The 19471-nt window shown below is 41.3% G+C and overlaps 1 protein-coding gene across 8 annotated transcripts in view; it reads right to left on the reverse strand.

Annotated features, from left to right (window-relative positions):
• The window catches only part of DENND1A (DENN domain containing 1A), a 534065-nt gene that overhangs the window by 258300 nt on the left and 256294 nt on the right, over positions 1–19471 (reverse strand). For all 8 annotated transcript variants that reach the window (XM_059925586.1, XM_059925584.1, XM_059925585.1 and 5 more), the window contains exon 6: positions 18250–18319. In XM_059925586.1, the coding sequence (XP_059781569.1) occupies positions 18250–18319 (70 nt within the window). The remainder of the gene's footprint in view (positions 1–18249; positions 18320–19471) is intronic.

The following is a 19471-nucleotide window of genomic DNA, read 5'->3' on the forward strand; positions in this document are numbered from 1 at the left end:
TCCTCTCAACTCCATAGCAACAACTTTTAAATGCAAACAACCCCAGCTTACAGGGCGGGGGTGGTAGGGAGAAATAATGATGACACTATAGATCTTGTCTTCATCATCATTACCCTCAATTAATTTTATTGAGTGTTCACTGGATACACAGCAGCCTCCAATTATGGAAAGTTAAAAATGAACTACTACAACAGCATGCAATACAGGATGGTGGCTGTGCATTTTAATTAGTGAAATTGAGCCACAAAATGAAATGCAAAGCAGTACAAATTCTTCGATTGAAAACAGGTTCACCTTTAAAATGCTCAAAAGAACATTGTTTACAGAATTATCCAAAAGCTATGTCTCCCACCCTGTGGAATTCTCTGTGCTGATAAAATAGTAATAAGCTTACGTTTGTACCCATTTGGTAGCTGTTTGAGCCTCACAACTACCTCACTTTACAGTTGAAAACTAAGGCTCCGAAGGGTAAAGGAACTTGACTCAAATCATCCAGCTGGTAAGTTGATTCAGATTTCAATTCATCCCATTTCTGATGATGTTCACTTTAATCATTTGATTAATTCATCTGAGGTCTCTATTGTGAGATCACTCATTTTCCCTAAAGTGAGTCAGCTATACACATACATCTATCCCCTCTTTTTTGGATTTCCTTCCCATTTAGGTCACCACAGAGCATTGAGTAGAGTTCCCTGTGCGTAGGTTCTCATTAGTTATCTATTTTATATATAATAGTGTATATATGTCAGTCCCAATCTCCCAATTCATCCCACCCTCCCTTCCCCCCTTGGTATCCATATGTTTGTTCTCTACATCTGTGTATCTATATTTGCTTTACAAATAAGTTAATCTGTACCATTTTTCATCTAATAATTAGTGATGTCAAGCATCTTTTTATGTGTTTGTGGGCCATCTCTATATCTTCTTTGGAGAAATGTGTATTTAGGTCTTCTGCCCATTTTTTGATTGGGTTGTTTGTGTTTTTGAAATTGAGCTGCATGAGTTGTTTGTAAATTTTGGAGATTAATCCCTGTCAGTTGGTTCGTTGGCAAATATCTTCTCCTATTCTGAGGGTTGTCTTTTCGTCTTGTTCATAGTTTCGTTTGCTGTGCAAAAGCTTTTAAGTTTAATTAGGTCCCATTTGTTTATTTGTTTTTATCTTCATTACTCTAGGAGGTGGGTCAAGAAAGATCTTGCTGCGATTTATGTCAGAGTGTTCTGCCTATGTTTTCCTCTAAAAGTTTTATAGTTTCTGGCCTTACATTTAGGTCTTTAATCCATTTTGGGTTTATTTTTGTGTATGGAGTTAGGGAGTGTTCTAATTTCATTCTTTTACATGTAGCGGTCCAGTTTTCCCAGCACCACTTATTGAAGAGGCTGTCTTTGCTTCATTGTATATTCTGGCCTCCTTTGTCATAGATTAGGTGACCATAAGTGTGTGAGTTTATCTCTGGACTTTCTATCCTGTTCCACTGATCTATACTTCTGTTTTTGTGCCAGTTCCATACTGTCTTGATTACTGTAGCTTTGTAGTATGAAGTTGGGGAGGCTGATTCCTCCAGCTCCATTTTTCTTTCTCAAGATTGCTTTGGCTATTCTGGGTCTTTTGTATTGCCATACAAATTGTAAAATTCTTTGTTCTAATTCTGTGAAAAATGCCCTTGGTAATTTTATAGGGATTGTACTGAATCTGTAGATTGCTTTGGGTAGTATAGTCATTTTCACAATATTGATCCTTCCAATCCAAGAACATCTCTCCATCTGTTGGTATCATCTTTAATTTCTTTCATAAGTGTCTTATAGTTTTCTGCATACAGGTCTTTTGTCTCCCTAGGTAGGTTTATTCCTAGATATTTTATTCTTTTTGTTGCAGTGGTAAATGGGAGTGTCTCCTTAATTTCTCTTTCAGATTTTTCATCATTAGTGTAGAGGAATGCAAGAGATTTCTGTGCATTAATTTTGTATCCTGCAACTTTACTAAATTCACTGATTAGCTCTAGTAGTTTTCTGGTGGCATCTTTAGGATTCTCTATGTATAGTATCATGTCATCTGCAAACAGTGACAGTTTTACTTCTTCTTTTCCAATCTGTAATCCTTTTATTTCTTTTTCTCCCCTGATTGCCATGGCTAGGACTTCCAAAACTATACTGAATAAGAGTGGACATCCTTGTTTTGTTCCTGATCTAAAAGGAAATGCTTTCAGTTTTTCACCACTGAGAATGATGTTTGCTGTGGGTTTGTCATATATGGCCTTTATTATGCTGAGGTAGGTTCCCTTTATGCCCACTTTCTGGAGAGTTTTTATCATAAATGGGTGTTGAATTTTGGCAAAAGATTTTTCTGTATCTATTGGGATGATCATATGGTTTTTATTCTTCAGTTTGCTAATATGATGTATCACACTGATTGATTTGTGTATATTGAAGAATCCTGTATCCCTTGGATAAATCCCACTTGATCATGGTGCATGATCCTTTTAATGTGTTGTTGGATTCTGTTTGCTAGTATTTTGTTGAGGATTTTTGCCTCTATGTTCATCAGAAAATTATGGTCTGTGATTTTCTTTTTGTGTGTGTGATATCTTTGTCTGGTTTTGGTATCAGGGTGATGGTGGCCTCATAGAATGAGCTTGGGAGTGTTCCTCCCTCTGCAATTGTTGAAAGAGTTTGAGAAGGATGGGTGTTAGCTCTTCTCTAAATGTTTGATAGAATTCACCTGTGAAGCCATATGGTCCTGGACTTTTGTTTGTTGGAAGATTTTTTAATCACAGTTTCAATTTCATTACTTGTGACTGGTTTGTTCATATTTTCTATTTTTTCCTGGTTCAGTCTTAGAAAGTTGTACCTTTCTAAAAATTTGTCCATTTCTTCCAGATTGTCCATTTCACTGGCGTAGAGTTGCTTGTAGTACTCTCTTATGATACTTTGTATTTCTGTGGTGTCAGTTTTAACGTCTCCTTTTTCACTTCTAATTTTATTGATTTGAGTCCTCTCCCTTTCTTTCTTGATGAGTCTGGCTACCGGTTTATCAATTTTGTTTATCTTCTCAAAGAACAGCTTTTAATTTCATTGATCCTTGCTATTGTTTTGTTTGTTTCTATCTCATTTATTTCTGTTCTGATCTTTATGATTTCTTTCCTTCTACTACTTTTGGGTTTTGTTTGTTCTTCTTTCTCTAGTTGCCTTAGGTGTAAGGTTAGGTTGTTTATTTGAGATGTTTCTTGTTTCTTGAGGTGGTATTGTATTGCTATAAACTTCCCTCTTAGAACTGCTTTTCCTGCCTTCCATAGGTTTTGGGTCATCATGTTTTCACTGTCATTTGTTTCTGTATTTCCTCTTTGATTTCTTCAGCGATCCATTGGTTATTTAGTAGCATGTTGTTTAGCATCCACATGTTTGTGTTTTTAACAGTTTTTCTTTTTCCTGTAACTGATTTCTAATCTCACAGTGTTCTGGTCAGAAAAGATGCTTGATACAATTTCAGTTTTCTTAAATTTACTGAGGCTTGATTTGTGACCCAAGATGTGATCGATCCTGGAGAATGTCCCATGTGCACTTGAGAAGAATATGTATTCTGCTGCTTTTGGATGGAATGTGCTATAAATATCAAGTAAGTCTATCTTAATTGGTCTACTGTGTCATTTAAGGCTTGTGTTTCCTTATTAACTTTCTGTCTGGATGATCTGTCCAATGGTGTAAGTGGGGTGTTAAAGTCCCCCACTATTACTGAGTTACTGTCGATTTTGCCTTTTATGGCTGTTAGCATTTGCCTTATGTATTGAGGTGCTCCTATGTTGGGTGCATTAATATTTACAATTGTTATATCTTCTTGGATTGATCCCTTGATTACTGTGGAGTGTCCTTCCTCGTCTCTTGTAACAGTCTTTATTTTAAAATATATTTTGTCAGATATGAGTATTGCTACTCCAGCTTTCTTTTGATTTCCATTTGCATGGAATATCATTTTCCATCCCCTCACTTTCAGTCTGTATGTGTCCCTAGGTCTGAAGTGGGTCTCTTGTAGACAACATATATACGCGTCTTGTTTTTTTTATCCATTCAGCCAGTCTGTGTCTTTCGGTTGGAGCATTTAATCCATTTACATAATTATCAATATATACGTTCCTGTTGCCATTTTCTTAACTGTTTTGGGTTTGTCTTTGTAGGTCTTTTTCTTCTCTTGTGTTTCCCGCCTAGAGAAGTTCCTTTAGCATTTGTTGTAAAGCTGGTTTGGTGGTGCTGAATTCTCGTAGCTTTTGCTTGTCTGTAAAGCTTTTGATTTCTCTGTCAAATCTGAATGAGATCCTTGCTGGGTAGCGGCGTCATCTTGGTTGTAGGTTTTTCCCTTTCGTCACTTTAAATATATCCTGCTACTCCCTTCTGGCCTGCAGAGTTTCTGCTGAAAAATCAGCTGATAACCTTACGGGGATTCCCTTGTACGTTATTTTTTGCTTTTCCCTTGTTGCTTTTAGTTTTTCTTTGTATTTAATTTTTGTTAGTTTGAATAATATGTCTTGGCGTGTTTCTTCTTGGGTTTATCCTGTTTGGGACTCTCCATGCTTCCTGGATTTGGGTGACTATTTCCTTTCCCATGTTAGGGAAGTTTTCAACTATAATCTCTTCAAATATTTTCTCAGACCCTCTCTCTTTCTCTTCTTCTTCTGAGACACCTATAATTTGAATGTTTGTTTGTTTAATGTTGTCCCAGAGGTCTCTGAGACTGTCCTCATTTCTTTTCATTCTTTTTTCTTTATTCTGCTCCGTGGCAGTTATTTCCACTATTCTATCTTCCAGCTCACTTACCCGTTCTTCTGCCTCAGTTATTCTGCTACTGATTCCTTCTAGTCTGTTTTTCATTTCAGTTATTGTGCTCTTCATCACTGTTTGTTTGTTCTTTAGCTTTTCTAGATCCTTGTTAAATATTTCTTGTATCTTCTCGATCTCTGCCTCCATTCTATTTCTGAGATCTTGGATCATCTTTACTATCATTACTCTGAATTCTTTTTCAGGTAGATTGCCTATTTCCTCTTCATTTATTTGGTCCTGTGGGTTTTTACCTTGCTCCTTTGTCTGAAATATACTTCTCTGTCGTCTCATTTTGTCTAACTTACTGTGTTTGTGGTCTGCTTTCCACAGGCTGCAGGGTCTTAGCTCCTCTTGTTTCTAGTGTCTGCCCTCTGGTGGGTGAGGTTGGTCCAGGGGCTTGTGTAGGCTTCCTCGTGAGAGGAACTGGTGCCTGAGCTCTGGTGGGTGGAGCTGAGTCTTGTTCCTCTGATGGGCAGGGCTGCGTCAGGGGGTATTTTTTGGGGTGTCTGTGAGCTTAGTACGACTTTAAGCAGGCTGTCTGCTGATGGGTGGGGCTGTGTTCCTGTCTTGGTGGTTGTTTGGCCTGAGGCATCCAGCACTGGAGCCTGCAGGCAGTTGTGAGATCTTAGATCTTGGTGGAGACCTCATGAGAGCTCACGCCAATTAATATTTCCCGGGGCCGGGTATTCTCTGGCAGTCCTGGACTTGGCACTCCCACCCTAGGGGCTGAGGCCTGACCCCTGGCTGGGAAACTAAGACCCTGCAAGTTGCATGGCATGGCCAAAAAAAAAAAAAAGAAAAAAAGGAAAAGAAGAGAAACAGACAAGCAAAACCCAAGACAAATGATAAAAACAAAAACAAGCAAAAAAAAGGCCAAAAACCCCCCCAAAACAAGAAAACAACCAAACAACTGAACCCAAAAATGAAAACAATAAAAACAAAACTAATAAAAACAGAAAACAAAGAACAAAAACAAAACCAGAAAAACACAAAACAAGAAAAAAGTAAAATAAAGATAGAAAAATAAAAAACATATTTTAAAACGTTTTTCTTAAAGAAAACTTAAATAAAAAACAGGGAAAGACCTTCAAGATGGCAGAAGTGTAAGAGTGGAGATCACCTTCCTCCCCACAAATAGAACAGAAATACATCTACACGTGGAACAACTCCTATGGAACACCTACTGAACGCTGGCAGAAGATCTCAGACTTCCCAAAAGGCAAGAAACTCCCCACGTACCTGGGTAGGGCAAAAGAAAAAAGAAAAAACAGAGACAGAAGAATAGGGACAGGACCTGCACCTCTGGGAGGGAGCTGTGAAGGAGGAAAAGTTTCCATACACTGGGAAGCCCCTTCACTGGTGGAGATGGAGGGTGGGCAGGGGGAAGCTTCAGAGCCATGGAGGAGAGTGCAGCAGTAGCGGTGCAGAGGGCAAAGTGGAGAGATTCCCGCACAAAGGATTGGTGCCGACCAGCACTCACCAGCCTGAGAGACTTGTCTGCTCACCCGCTGGGGCAGGTGGGGGCTGGGAGCTGAGGCTCCTGCTTTGTAGGTCAGAACCCAGAGAGAGGACTGGGGTTGGCTGCGTGAAAACAGCCTCAAGGGGCTAGTGTGTCACAGCTAGCCGGGAGGGAGTCCAGGAAAAAGTCTGGAACTGCCTAAGAGGCAAGAGACCATTGTTTTGGGGTGTGCGAGGAGAGGGGATACAGAGCACTGCCTAAACGAGCTCCAGAGATGGGCGTGAGCCGCGGCTATCAGCGCAGACACCAGAGACAGGCATGAAACGCTAAGGCTGGTGCTGCAACCACCAAGACGCCTGTGTGCAAGCACAGGTCTCTATCCACACCTCCCCTCCCGGGAGCCTGTGCTCCCTGCCACTGCCAGGGCCCCGTGATCCGGGGACAACTTCCCCGGGAGAACACATGGCGCGCCTCAGGCTGTTGCAACATCACGTTGGCCTCTGCCGCTGCACGCTCACCCCGCTTTCCGTACCCCTCCCTCCCTCCAGCCTGAGTGAGCCAGAGCCCCCTAACTGGCTGCTACTTTAACCCTCGCCTGTCTGAGCAAAGAACATATATGCCCTCAGGTGACCTACATGCAGAGGTGGGGCCAAATCCAAAGCTGAACCCCAGGAGCTGTGTGAACAAAGAAGAGAAAGGGAAATTTCTCCCAGCAGCCTCAGGAGCAGCGGATTATATCTCCACAATCAACTTGATGTACCCTGCATCTCCGGAATACCTGAATAGACAAAGAATCATCCCAAAGTTGAGGCAGTGGACTTCAGGAGCAACTGCAGACTTGGGGTTTGCTTTCTGCATCTAATTTGTTTCTGGTTTTATGCTTATCTTAATTTAGTATTTAGAGTTTATTATCATTGGTAGACTTGTTTATTGATTTGGTTGCTCTCTTTTTTTTTTTTACATATAGATATACTTTTTTTCCTTTTTCTCTTTTTGTGAGTATGCGTATGTTTCTTTGCGTGATTTTGTCTGTATAGCTTTGCTTTTACCATTTGTCCTAGGGTTCTTTCTTTCTTTTTTTTTTTTAGTATAGTTTTTACAGCTTGTTATCATTGGTGGATTTATGTTTTGATTTGGTTGCTCTCTTCTTTCTGTTTTTTCTTTCCTTTTTTTAAATTTCTTTTTAATTTTTAATAATTTTTTAAATTTTAATAACTTTATTTTATTTATTTTCTTTCTTTCTCCCTTCCTTCCTTCCTTCCCTCCCTCCCTCCCTTCTCTTTCTTTCCTTCCTCCCTCCCTCCCTCCCTTCTTCCTTTCTTTCTTTCTTTCTTTCTTTCTTTCTTTCTTTCTTTCTTTCTTTCTTTCTTTCTTTCTCCCTTTTCTTTGGAGCCGTGTGGCTGACAAGGTCTTGGTGCTCCTGTCGGGTGTCAGGCCTGTGCCTCTGAGGTGGGAGAGCCTAGTTCAGGACATTGGTCCACCAGAGACCTCCCGGCTCCACGTACTATCAAATGGCAAAAGCTCTCTCAGAGATCTCCATCTCAACTCTAAGACCCAGCTCCACTCAAAAACCAGCAAGTTACAGTGCTGGACACCCTATGCCAAACAACTAGCAAGACAGAAACACAACCACACCCATTAGCAGAGAGGCTGCCTAAAATCATAATAAGGTCACAGACACCCCCAAAACACACCACCGGACACGGTCCTGCCCACCAGAAAGACAAGATCCAGCCTCATCCACCAGAACACAGGCACCAGTCCCCTCCACCAGGAAGTCTACATAACCCACTGAACCAACCTTAGCCACTGGGGGCAGACACCAAAAACAACAACTATGAACCTGCAGCCTGCTAAAAGGAGACCCCAAACACAGTAAGTTAAGCAAAATGAGAAGAGACAGAAACACACAGCAGATGAAGGAGCAAGGTAAAAACCCACCAGACCAAACAAATGAAGAGGAAATAAGCAGTTTACCTGAAAAGGAATTTAGAGTAATGATAGTAAAAATGATCCAAAATCTTGGAAATAGAATGGAGAAAAAACAAGAAACGTTTAACAAGGACCTAGAAGAACTAAAGAGCAAACAAACAATGACGAACAACATAATAAATGAAATTAAAAATTCTCTAGAAGGAATCAATAGCAGAATAACTGAGTCAGAACAGATAAGTGACCTGGAAGATAAAATAGTGGAAATAAGTACTGCAGAGCAGAATAAAGAAAAAAGAATGAAAAGAATTGAGGACAGTCTCAGAGACCTCCAGGATAATATTAAATGCACCAACATTCGAATTATAAGGGTCGCAGGAGAAAAAGAGAAAAAGAAAGGGACTGAGAAAATATTTCAACAGATGATAGTTCAAAACTTCCCTAATATGGGAAAGGAAATAGTCAGTCAAGCCCAGGAAGTGCAGAGAGTCCCATACAGGATAAATCCAAGGAGAAAGAGACCAAGAGAGATATTAATCAAACTACCAAAAATTAAATACACAAAAAAATATTAAAAGCAGCAAGGGAAAAACAACAAATAACATACAAGGGAATCCCCATAAGGTTAAAAGCCGATCTTTCAGCAGAAACTCTGCAAGCCAGAAGGGAGTAGCAGGACATATTTAAAGTGATGAAAGGGAAAAACCTACAACCAAGATGATTCTAACCAGCAAGGGTCTCATTCAGCTTCAATGGATAAATTAAAACCTTTACAGACAAGCAAAGGCTAAGAGAATTCAGCACCACCAAACCAGCTTTACATCAAATGCTAAAGGAACTTCTCTAGGCAGGAAACACAACAGAAGGAGAAGACCTACAATAACAAACCCAAAACAATTAAGAAAATGGTAATAGGAACATACATATTGATAACTACCTTAAATGTAAATGGATTAAATTCTCCAACGAAAGACATAGAGTGGCTGAATGGATCAAAAACAAGACCCATATATATGCTGTCTACAAGAGACCCACTTCAGACCTAGGGACACACACAGACTGAAAGTGAGGGGATGGAAAAAGATATTCCATGCATATAGAAATCAAAAGAAAGCTGGAGGAGCAATTCTCATATCAGACAATATCGCCTTTAAAATAAAGACTATCACAAGAGACAAAGAAGGACACTACATACTGATCAAGGGATCAATCCAAGAAGAAGATATAACAATTGTAAATATTTATGCATCCAACATAGGAGCACCTCAATACATAAGGCAAATGCTAACAGCCATAAAAGTGGAAATCGACAGTAACACAATCATAGTAGGGGACTTTAACACCCCACTTTCACCAATGGACAGATCATCCAAAATGAAAATAAATAAGGAAACACAAGCTTTAAATGATTCATTAAACAAGATGGACTTAATTGATATTTATAGGACATTCCATCCAAAAGCAACAGAATACACTTTCTTCTCAAGTGCTCATGGAACATTCTCCAGGATAGATCATATCTTGGGTCACAAATCAAGCCTTGGTAAATTTAAGAAAACTGAAACCGTATCAAGTATCTTTTCCGACCACAATGCTATGAGAGTAGATATCAACTACAGGAAAAAAAAATCTGTAAAAAATACAAACACATGGAGGTTAAACAATACACTACTAAATAACCAAGAGATCACTGAAGAAATCAAAGAGGAAATCAAAAAATACCTAGAAACAAATGACAGTGAAAACATGATGACCCAAAACCTATGGGATGCAGCAAAAGCAGTCCTAAGAGGGAAGTTTATAGCAATATAATCCTACCTCAAGAAACAAGAAACATCTCAAATAAACAACCTAACCTTAAACCTAAAGCAATTAGAGAAAGAAGAAAAAAACCCCAAAGTTAGTAGAAGGAAAGAAATCATAAAGATCAGATCAGAAATAAATGAAAAAGAAATGAAGGAAACGATAGCAAAGATCAATAAAACTAAAAGCTGGTTCTTTGAGAAGATAAACAAAATTGATAAACCATTAGCCAGACTCATCAAGAAAAAAAGGGAGAAGACTGAAATCAATAGAATTAGAAATGAAGAAGGAGAAGTAACAACTGACACTGCAGAAATACAAAGGATCATGAGCGATTACTACAAGCCACTATATGCCAATAAAATGGACAACTTCGAAGAAATGGAGAAATTCTTAGAAAAGCACAACCTTCTGAGACTGAACCAGTAAGAAATATAAAATCTGAACAGACCAATCACAAGCACTGAAACTAATATTGTGACTAAAAATCTTCCAACAAACAAAAGCCCAGGACCAGATGGCTTCACAGGTGAATTCTATCAAACATTTAGAGAAGAGCTAACACCCATCCTTCTCAAACTCTTCCAAAATATAGTAGAAGGAGGAACACTCCCAAACTCATTCTATGAGGCCACCATCACCCTGACACCAAAACCAGGCAAAGATGTCACAAAGAAAGAAAACTACAGGCCAATATCAGTGACGAACATAGATGCAAAAATTCTCAACAAAATACTAGCAAACAGAATCCAAGAGCACATTAAAAGGATCATATACCATGATCAAGTGGGATTTATCCCAGGAATGAAAGGATTCTTCAATATATGCAAATCAATCAATGTGATAAACCATATTAACAAATTGAAGGAGAAAAACCATATGATCAACTCAACAGATGGAGAAAAAGCTTCCGACAAAATTCAACACCCATTTATGATAAAAACCCTCCAGAAAGTAGGCACAGAGGGAACTTACCTCAACATAGTAAAGGCCATACATGACAAACCCACAGCCAACATCATTCTCAATGGTGAAAAACTGAAACCATTTCCTCAGAAACAAGACAAGGATGTCCACTCTCACCACTATTATTCAACGCAGTTCTGGAAGTTTTAGCCACAGCAATCAGAGAAGAAAAAGAAATAAAAGGAATCCAAATCGGAAAAGAAGAAGTAAAGCTGTCACTGTTTGCAGATGACATGATACTATACATAGAGAATCCTAAAGATGCTACCAGAAAACTACTAGAGCTAATCAATGAATTTGGTAAAGTAGCAGGATACAAAATTAATGCACAGAAACCTCTGGCATTCCTATACACTAATGATGAAAAATCTGAAAGAGAAATTAAGGAAACACTCCCATTTACCACTGCAACAAAAACAATAAAATACCTAGGAATAAATCTACCTAAGGAGAGAAAAGACCTGTATGCAGAAAACTGTAAGACACTGATGAAAGAAATTAAAGATAATACAAACAGATGGAGAGATATACCATGTTCTTGGATTGGAAGAATCAACATTGTGAAAATGACTATACTACCCAAGGCAATCTACAGATTCAATACAATCCCTATCAAACTACCACTGACATTTTTCACAGAACTAGAACAAAAAATGTCACAATTTGTATGGAAACACAAAAGACCCTGAATAGCCAAAGCAGTCTTGAAAAAGAAAAATGGAGCTGGAGGAATCAGGCTCCCTGACTTCAGACTATACTACAAAGCTACAGTAATCAAGCCAGTATCGTACTGGCACAAAAACAGAAATATAGATCAATGGAACAGGATAGAAAGCCCAGAGATAAGCCCATGCACATATGGTCACCTTATTTTTGATAAAGGAGGCAAAAATATACAATGGAGAAAAGACAGCCTCTTCAATAAGTGGTGCTGGGAAAACTGGACAGCTACATGTAAAAGAATGAAATTAGAACACTCCCTAACACCATACACAAAGACAAACTCAAAATGGATTAAAGACCTAAATGTAAAGCCAGACACTATAAAACTCTCGGAGGAAAACATAGGCAGAACACTGTATGACATAAATCACAGCAAGATCCTTTTTGGCCCACCTCCTAGAGAAATGGAAATAAAAACAAAAATAAAGAAATGGGACCTAATAAAACTTAAAAGCTTTTTGCACAGCAAAGGAAACCATAAACAAGACGAAAAGACAGCCCTCAGAATGGGAGAAAATATTTTCAAATGAAGCAACTGACAAAGGATTAATCTTCAAATTTACAAGCAGCTCATGCAGCTCAATATCAAAAAAAAAAAACAACCCAATCCAAAAATGGGCAGAAGACCTAAATACACATTTCTCCAAAGAATATATACAGATTGCCAACAAACACATGAAAGGATACGCAACATCACTAATCATTAGAGAAATGCAAATCAAAACTACAATGAGGTATCACCTCACACCAGTCAGAATGGCCATCATCAAAAAAATCTACAAACAATAAATGCTGGAGAGGGTGTGGAGAAAAGGGAACCCTCCTGCACTGTTGGTGGGAATGTACATTGATACAGCCACTATGGAGAACAGTATGGAGGTTCCTTAAAAAACTAACAATAGAACTACCATACGACCCATCAATCCCACTACTGGGCATATACCCTGAGAAAACCATAATTCAAAAAGAGTCATGTACCAAAATGTTCATTGCAGCTCTATTTACAATAGCCAGGACATGGAGGCAACCTAAGTGTCCATCGACAGATGAATGGATTTGGCACAAATATACAATGCAATATTACTCAGCCATAAAAAGAAACAAAATTGAGTTATTTGTAGTGAGGTGGATGGACCTAGAGTGTGTCATACAGAGTGAAGCAAGTCAAAAAGAGAAAAACAAATACCGTATGCTAACACATATAAATGGAATCTAAAAAAAAAAAAAAAAAATGGTTCTAACCTAGGGGCAGGACAGGAATAAAGACACAGACGTAGAGAATGGACTTGAGGACACAGGGAGGGGGAAGGGTAAGCTGGGACGAAGTGAGAGAGTGGCATGGACATATATACACTACCAAATGTAAAATAGATAGCTAGTGGGAAGCAGCCGCATAGCACAGGGAGATCAGCTTTGTGCTTTGTGACCACCTAGAGGGGTGGGATAGGGAGGGTGGGAGGGAGATGCAAGAGGGAGGAGATATGGGGATATATGTATATGTGTAGCTGATACACTTTGTTATAAAGTAGAAACTAACACACCACTGTAAAGCAGTTATACTCCAATAAAGATGTTAAAAAAATAAAAATAAATAAAACAACAACAGAACAAAATGAAACCAAAAACACATATTTTCCTGGGGCCTCTGCGGTCAGTGTCTTTGCCCCCACAGTGAGCCACAGCATCCCCCGCCTCTCCAGGAGGCCCTCCAATACCTTTAGGCAGGTCTCTGGGCCTGCTGTGGGCACAGTGGGGGCAGCTCAGACTCTGACCAGGTCCAATTCCCGCGTGTACTTGCCCCCAAAATCCACAGCTGCTAAAGCTAGACCAGTCCTAGTTGTGGGAGCACTCGTTGTCCCTTCAGATATTCCACAGACGCAGGGTTTACCACGCCGATCGCGGGGATTTAATCTGCAGCTTGTGCAGCTGCAGGGAGAGATTTCTGTTTCTCTGCCTTCGTTGCACAGCCCCTGGGAGTCAGCTTTGGTTTTGGTCCCACCTCTGCCTCTGCATGTGGGCCACCCTCAGGCATCTGGTCTTCACCCAGGTGAGAGGTGACGAAAGCAGCGGCTGACTGGGGCACACTTGCTTGCTCAGGCCGCGGAGGGATAAGGCGGCCACAAGTGGGGTGCATGCGCTTCCTCCAGTGGGATCCCCCTCTAGTGCCTGCAGTGGCGAGACTGGCAGGAAGTTGCAACAGACTGGGGCCTGCTCGCTCTGGTGGGAGTCCTTCCCAGTTCCTGCGGAGGCAGCGCTGGCGTGCGGGAAAAGAGTCCGAAGATGGCGGCCCCGCCCACTGTGTGCCACTCAACAATGGCGCCTCGCTTCCAAGGCAGACCACTCTTCCTCAGAAGTGTTCCTGGCCGTGGAGCCCCTCACTCCCGTCCCCGCAGGTTGTCTCCACACAGCTGAGCTCCTCACTCCAGTCCCTTCCGCCTGTCTCCATGCAGCCAATAGCAGTTCTCACCCTGGGTCCGCTCTCCTAACCCCACGCTTTAGCACTCAGCCCCTGCCTGCCTTGGCCGATTCCTGTCTCAGGTTGGGGCGCCCAGGGCTGATTCCCGAGGAGGCTTTGGTGGAGGCAGCGCTCAGGATCCTGGAGCCTGCGCAGGCAGAGGGGGCCTTGGCTTGAGGGAAGGGCAATCCTGCTCAGATGGTTGACCCTCCCAGTGCCCGTGGAGGCAGGGACCGATGGGTGGGGAAGGGGGTTGCCCTGGCCGCCCCGCCCTTGTGCACCACTCAACAATGGCGCCTTGCTTCTACGGTGGCCTGGGCTTCCGCAAACTTCCCCGGTTGTGGAGTTCCGTACTCCCGTCCCTTCAGGCTGTCTCTTCACAGACAACAGGTGTCCCCTCCCTGGGTCCACTCTCCAAACCCCACTTTCCAGCACCCAGCACCCCTCCACACCAGAAGACACCCGACTCAGGCTGGGGTGCGCAGGGCTGCAGCACAGACCACGCACGCACATCTTACTCTCTCCTGCCTTCCACAGACCGGTCGCTGCATTCCCCTCCGATGCCCTGAAGCTCCTTCTCTGTCCCAGCTGAGTTACCTGCCCTGAGGGGGTTTCTCTGAGTGCAGGAACCTCTCCTCACCTTCAGCTCCCCACCAGGGGTGCTGGTCCCTTTCTGTTTCCTCTTTTCTTTTTGTCTTTCTTTCGTCCTACCCGGTTGCGTGGGGATTTTTCTGGTCCTTTTAGGTGTCCGAAGTCTTCCACTAGTGTTCAGCAGGTGCTCTGTGAGAACTGTTCCATTTGTAGATGTATTCTTGATGTCCTTATGAGGAGAGGTGAATTCTACGTCCTCCTCTTCTGCTATCTTGACTCCTCCCCTCTCTCCATGTTTTGAGCACTACATTACTTTTGGCACAAAAAGATATTCCAGACTCACACTTTTCCCTGCCTCAGCTCTGGAACTAGACATTTCTTCAGGGAGTCCTGGTTCCTTTTAGTAGAAAATGAATTTAGAAACCAAGATTTGGGCACTCTGGTGTGCTCATTGCTACTTGTGTATAGTTGACCCCAGACGCTTTCCGTGGATAGAGACAGGGAATATCACACACACACACATACACACACACACACACACACACACACACACACACACACAGACCTACAATACACAGTTACATCTCCGTTTTCTGTATCACATATGTTGAAAGCCATGGGTTCATACCAATGGCTCTAATTCTAATCCAACATGGGAATCATTCTAGTTTCCTCCCTTTACATATTTGTAACAATAATCTAACAAAGTGAAAAATCCTGCCCCTATTTTCTTAATATATTTACTTGCTTGTATGTAAGCAATCTTTTTTCACTGCCTCTACCTCCCTCTCCATCTAGATGCCCTCCTTGCCCTGCTCGAACACTGACATCCAATGCTGGGCCACCAATGTCTGCCTCCCTCCCTCAGACCTCCCACCAATAACAAAAGCCCTCCTCACCCCAGGCTCCAACACCCTAGTGCTGGGCCACTGCTGCTGTCCTCTTTCCCACGTGGCTCCTCTAGATCTCATTGAAGTTCTGATATCTGGTGCCCAGATGATGCCAAGCCACTGTCACCACTGTTCCACATAAATAAATGCCTCACTCCTCAGCCTCCAACACCCTCAGCCAGGTTGCTCTCTGGCTTAGATGCCCTCCTCACCCTCTGCCATCCCTTCCACAGGGAAGCCATCATTGCCCTATTCAGGGCCTGATAACCCTGTTGTGTCAATGAATTAAACAGACACTCTTATAATGTAGCTTAGGCTCAGGCACTCCATGCTGAGCCATCATGGTCACTCCCCACGCCTCCAGCTGAAGCCTACCTACCCTGCCCAACTTTCCCAATGACTTCTGGACTTGGGGAAGGGATTCTGTTTTTTTTAATGAAAGCTCTTTCCTCATGTTCTAATCTGATAACCCACACCTTGCAAACAATTAAGCCAGTTGTAGGCAGACTACCTATCATCTGTGTCATAATTCCTTTAACCAGAAGAAATTTAATAAAAAGAGTCCTTTGTATAAGGGAAACAGACTTCAGTAAAACACATCACTGATCTCAGTCTTTAACACTCCAAGAGGCAGGGTCCTTATCTGGGGCAACAGCACAGAGGATGGATACACCAATTTTACAGGGTAATAATCCTATCTCCCCTATGCATAGTTTGTACCTACCCAATCTTTCCTGTATCCCAAGACATGTTTTCCAAAGTCTAGTAAGTTTTTGGTTCTTTTTTTTAACTGACTGGAGCTTATATATGGGAGAAAAAAAATGTGAGTTAACTTCCAATTCTAAGACTGTTAAGAGCCTACATGCTATATAATTTTATTTACTAAAGACCCCTTTCAATTTTGAATGAAAAACTGAATGTTTGACAAAAGTGAACTGTGAATCAGCAATCAGTGAACAGATCCAAGGTGGCCTCTTAACTCATTCATCAAAGAGTACATCACTTCTTTTAGGACAGAATTCCCTGATACCTAAGCATCCTTTCAGAGTGAGTGTAGTGATCCAGGGAGCCATTTCTATTAGTTATTCCTTCCATTTACTGTGGTCTCTGGAATACATTTGCCAGTAAGTAAATCTAACTTAAAGATTTATCCATTATTCACACAACTTCCACCTTTTCTCCAAAAATAGCATTTCCCAAAATGTGTTCCAGGAAACACTGGCGTCTCAGAATGTTAATACTTGTCATGGAATTGAAAGCATATGGGGCCAAATAAGTTGGGAATATTTGGGTTACACAGATTTCTCCACTGTAGGACTTTTCAGAGCCTATATTACATGAATCTTAAGGAGACAAAAATGAGAAACAGCTTTCCCTTTCCCTGACCCCAATATCACTCAACTATGGTAACCCTTTTTGAATGGAGCATTTCTTAGAACTAATGTTCTGTAGAAAATATGATGAAAAAAATTCTTTAACATTTAATAATAATATATCTCTTTAATTAAAAATCTTAGGCCATTTACAAAAAAGGAAAATATAAGAAGTTAGATATATGGACAAATATTCAACTTACTAATAATCAAAGAAATGCAATTAAAACAATGAGAACTGTTCACTTGTCAAGAGCACAGTGAGTTCAACAAATGATACTGGTGAGAGTACGGTGACCCAGGCACTCTTGTACTTTGCCAGTAAAGGGTATCTATCTTTTAAGAAAACAGTACAATTCTTTTGGAAAGCAGTTTGGCAAATGTTTTTGAAATGTTTATGTCCACTAACCTTAAAATGGCCCATCTGAGATTCTCTTCTTAAGGAAACATTCCAAAATGAAGAAAATGTTTATGCTCAAAGATGCTAATAGCTATACTTATAATAGTGAAAAAAAATCCCAAATAATGAAATTTTCCAGTAATAGGGAAATGTCTCAGTAAACCAAGGTACATGGTACATGACATGCAGCCGTGAAAAAGATTTACAATGTTTTTATTAGCATGGGGGAAATGCTTCTATTATTACGGTACCTAAAAACTGTGGGCATCAGAAGTCTAAATACATATCCAGTTGCCCCTTGACGCCCATGGAGGATACTTCAACATACCATTTCTTCCAAAAGTACAGTGAGGTAGAGCTGAACTTTTAAAGTGATTTTCAGACCCTAAAAAAAATTACTGTAAAAGCACAAGAAAGCCCTACTGAAATGGGAACTGGGACAGCTGGTTAGGTCACTTGCCAGTTAAGTGTTTTACTCACAAATCCCAGCAATTCAAATTTATGCCTCAGCAAAATTATTATTTAATACATACGATGAACTTGTGGAGCTGCTTGGGAATGTAAGATGGTGACTATTAACTCTGAATGCTAAGGGTCTATTTATTATTTATTTAATTCAAAAAGTAAAGGAAGAAAACATCCCAAAATGCTAGCAATATTTATTTGGGGGGGAGGGGGCGGGGTAGGGACACATATTAGGAGTGATTTTTCTCTTCCTTCCTGCTGCTTTCTGAATTTCCCAAACTTTCTGTAACGGGAATGCATTACTTTTTTAGTAAATGTTTTAGTGAAATACAAGGCATGAAAGTTAAAGTTTACTTGTTAAAAAGAATAAAATAAAAGGCAAATACCTGTCCTTTTGTCGTGTAATCTGCCAAGATGTTAAGCAGCTTATAAAATACTTCGAACCAGGGGAGATAGCTGGGGGAAGAAGAGGAAACACATGGAATATTAGTACGCAGGTCAAAAACTTTAACCAGGAGCTAATTCAAGACGGTACATTTCGGTTTCTCTCTACATTGTGAAGAGCCTTCCTGTCATAGGCTGTGCTGGAAACGCAGACTGGTAAAATGCTAGTTATTTCTGAGATTTTAAAAAATTGCCTGTGTAAGGCAGAAGATTGAATGTCCATTATAAATTATTCCCATGCCTCAGAGCTAGAACAGGTTCACAGAGAAGAAATTCAAAGCAGACTCTGCAATCAGGAACCATCTCTGAATAGCCCCCCAGGCCTCACACCCACCCCTTCCAGGAAAGCTTCTGTTCAAGTTTCTCATGATTGGACACACACAGCCACACACACATACAGCACTTCCACTGCTGCCATGTGCAAGGTGTCCCAAAGGCTCCATGAGCCTGAAACCACTCATCAAACCTTCTACTACAATGCACCCTTCCCTGTACTTACTGAAGAAAGAGCTCTAACTCTGCACCCCACCCTGCCCTCCACCGGGTTCTGACCATCATGTCCCTTAACTCTGATGACAGCCTGGTCCTGACCTTACTCCACCCTCTGTGTGGCTCATACAATGGTCTTTCTAAAATGCGAATCTAAGTAGCACGTTGGATTAAATTCCTGCAGTGGTGCCCCGTCACTACGGGACTTCTTAGGACAGTGTTCAAGGCTCCTCTGTCAGGTCCCTGACTGTGTCTCCGGCTGTCCTTGCCCTGCAGCCCCACATGCATGTTCCTCTCGTTGCAGCCACGCTCCGAGGAATGTCCAGGCATCCTCAAGCCTGCCTGAGCTTGCACTGCATACACTTGGCACTTTTCTCCCTCTGACCTTCATGATCTAGTCTAGCTGATTTCTACTCATCCTCCTAACAGTCCCCCACCCCCTCCCCATCCCCGCCTCTCATGCCCTAATTCCCTTTTTTCTGTGCTGCCCTGTCACGTGCAAACTCCTGTTATAACAGTCCACACACCATGTGGCACTCAATGGCGTGTCCGTCTTCCCAGCAGACTGAGCATGACGAAGAGGAAGGATCACATCTTTCTTTACTTTGTCTTCCCAGGACCAAGCATGGAGCCTGGCAGACCCTCAGTGCTCAGTGTTGATAGAACAAACAAAAC

Source organism: Balaenoptera ricei, chromosome 6 (genome assembly GCF_028023285.1).
Source record: "Balaenoptera ricei isolate mBalRic1 chromosome 6, mBalRic1.hap2, whole genome shotgun sequence".
In the NCBI taxonomy this organism is placed as follows: domain Eukaryota; kingdom Metazoa; phylum Chordata; class Mammalia; order Artiodactyla; family Balaenopteridae; genus Balaenoptera; species Balaenoptera ricei.